Here is a 2,500-nt window from a genome sequence, read left to right as displayed (position 1 = left end):
AAAAAAGTTAAGTTACAAAATATTTTATACGAACTGGGCCTCTTTGGAGCCGTAACAGCTTGGAGAGGTAATAAAAAAGTTATTCAACTTGGCTCTCATTTAATCCTAACAGATCCAACAAGGAATCTTTGTGCCAAGACCAGCGTTATGAAAACTGTGCCATACCTCATTTACAGCGCTAATCTGATGCTTCTGTCTGGTGCATGTACAAACGGTAAGAACAGCTGAAGAATCTTGGATGTTTTTGTATATTTAAGCCTCTTTCCAAAAATTTTTATTAATATACATTTAAATTAAACTAGCATTTAGCACCTATTCGAACCCGGGCTAACAATCGGAACGCACGAAAAGAACTTTTCAAAGGTGTAGTTTTTTGTGGTAGTCTATGCATTTATAGAACCAGATAATTTTGGCTGAGACCGCGGTCTACTTTTTAAAGCAAAATTGAGCCTCAAGTCGTTCTTATTTTGTTATTATTCTAGACCACAGTTTCTTGTTTAAAGTTTCCCAGCTTTCGTCTAGGATCGGAGTGACTTACGCCTTGTGATTTTGCTTCAGTTATTCGGTAGTTCGGTGGGTCTCAGTTTTTGGTGATAGGTCTGGTCTTAGTAACATGCTGGGGAAAGAGCATTAGTAACCTTTACAAAAAAGGGCCGATGCTAAACGATTTTGCGCACTTTCTTCCCATTTGGCTAAGTGATATTTTTTTGGGTTAGCAAGCGAAGCGAAACCTGCGAAGTGAGCCGCTAGAGGATTGGGGCGGGGGCGAGAGAAGAAGAGCTCTCCTTCTCTCGCCTCCGCCCCAATCGTCTCCCAGTTCGCTTCGCTCGCCGCTCGCCATCCACCACTCGCGCCCGAAATCTCGTGTGCGACCCCAGTGGAGAGCTTCCTCGCAGGCTATGTTGACTCTGTCATACAAACACTTGGTAACTCCGTGTTTAATGAACTTGGGATGGTCTGAGTCGCACTGTTTTGTTTTTATTTTTTGCAGTCTTGCACTTGCCTTTCAATGATGTTTATGACGACTTGGTCAGGGACAGTTCCATAAATTCCAACGATGGCATTACGCACAGCTGTGTTCAAGTGAATCATGGGAAACTTGCCACTCGCGAGATGGGTTGCGCGCCCTACGTACGCATGAACAGCGGTTACATCACCATGAGTGGAAACCACTTCCGCGGGAAGCCGATGCACGGCGTTACAATGGCAGTATGGGTGAAGCTATCCTCAGTTAGCGGGGAACATTCAATCTTCTGCACAATTGGCGGCAAAGCCTCCACCCACAGGTGGGGACAATACCATTTTGAGGTAAATAGTGGCAAAGTTCGCTGGTTTCATCGCAACGAGAGAAAAAGTACTGTGTTTTCAGCAGAAACTAACGCCATTATTCAAGCAAACAAATGGACACATATTGCAGGTAAGGGCTGGTTTACACGTACGGAGCAAGCATAAACGCACCGAGGCCCTCAAAAAGAGTTTTCGTTATAGGCCTTTTCACATGGACAGTCTCTCAGCCGAGGTTAAGCAGGCACCCACTCTTAAATCGTTTTTATCATACCACAGTTAATTTGAAATTATAACTTCTATAGCACATTTTGTTATTTTGACGATATCTGTAAATTTTCAAAGATTATAGTTTTAAGAAGTGTTATGTGTTCTATGTATTAGGAATAATGCATGGCTTCTTGGAAGACCACTTTACGTGAAAAGGATTCCGTGCTTAAATAAAGTTTCCTTGTTGTTGACTGGTTACCAGCTGCGATGTCAACCAATCCTATCAATTCTAGAAGTCTAACAAGCTCAGTTCTGATTTTTCATAATTAATAGGGACATACGACTCTGGAACCGGAGCAGCTCGTGTGTACGTTAATGGAAAACTGGTCAAACATACACAAGGTTCAGGGACTCTCTCTCAAGACTGGGAAAAGTTTGCTGGCATTGGCAGACAAGGGTCTTCCAGCTCGGTTGGCCGGATACTTGGAGGATACCTTGACGAGTTCAACATGTACGACTGTGCACTCAAGCCACAGGAAGTCGCGAGGCTGTACTCGATCTGTAAAACCTAAAGCTAACGTTAAACTACAGAAAACGAAACGGAAAATGAAAAGGAAATGGAAACCGATTTTAGTTTGGAAAGCTTTTGTACAATCAGATATTCACGAAGGTAAATTTTAGTGGTTTTAATGTCATAGAAAATTCAACGGTGTGTAAGGTAGTGGCAATAGCAGAATGCTCAAGAGTAGAATTAGATACAAAAACGTCCCAACTGAACACAAGATGTAGCTTTCAAAAACTAAAACCAGCTTAGACAACCTCACAGGATACAAATGAGGCTGAAAGTAGGTGTGGTGTAGAGAAGAGCCAAAGCAATAAAAGTCTGCAAGTAAAAGGCACATGTGTGAAAGTTTTGCTATGAAATTATGAAAAAGGTAGGGTAATGGGAAAAGTGCCTTGTGTAAAAGATATGAAGGATATGACACAGTCACGAAGAGATATGAAT

General features: G+C 42.1%; 2 protein-coding genes across 3 annotated transcripts in view; one reads left to right on the top strand and one right to left on the bottom strand.

Annotated features, from left to right (window-relative positions):
• Positions 1-2,444, top strand: part of LOC137967553 (sushi, von Willebrand factor type A, EGF and pentraxin domain-containing protein 1-like) — a 2,516-nt gene extending 72 nt beyond the window's left edge. Inside the window, exons 1-4 of the mRNA XM_068814058.1 lie at positions 1-7; positions 113-214; positions 992-1,417; positions 1,828-2,444. The exon at positions 1-7 is cut by the window's left edge and continues 72 nt beyond it. Of these exons, the coding sequence (XP_068670159.1) occupies positions 148-214; positions 992-1,417; positions 1,828-2,066 (732 nt within the window). The 5' untranslated portion in view covers positions 1-7; positions 113-147 and the 3' untranslated portion in view covers positions 2,067-2,444. The remainder of the gene's footprint in view (positions 8-112; positions 215-991; positions 1,418-1,827) is intronic.
• The window catches only part of LOC138013342 (uncharacterized), a 172,537-nt gene that overhangs the window by 95,660 nt on the left and 74,377 nt on the right, over positions 1-2,500 (bottom strand). The window lies entirely within an intron of this gene.

This window comes from Montipora foliosa, chromosome 8, assembly GCF_036669935.1.
Source record: "Montipora foliosa isolate CH-2021 chromosome 8, ASM3666993v2, whole genome shotgun sequence".
NCBI classification, from domain to species: Eukaryota; Metazoa; Cnidaria; class Anthozoa; order Scleractinia; family Acroporidae; genus Montipora; species Montipora foliosa.
The sequence above is the reverse complement of the archived record's forward strand: the minus strand, read 5'-3'. Positions and strand labels throughout refer to the sequence as shown.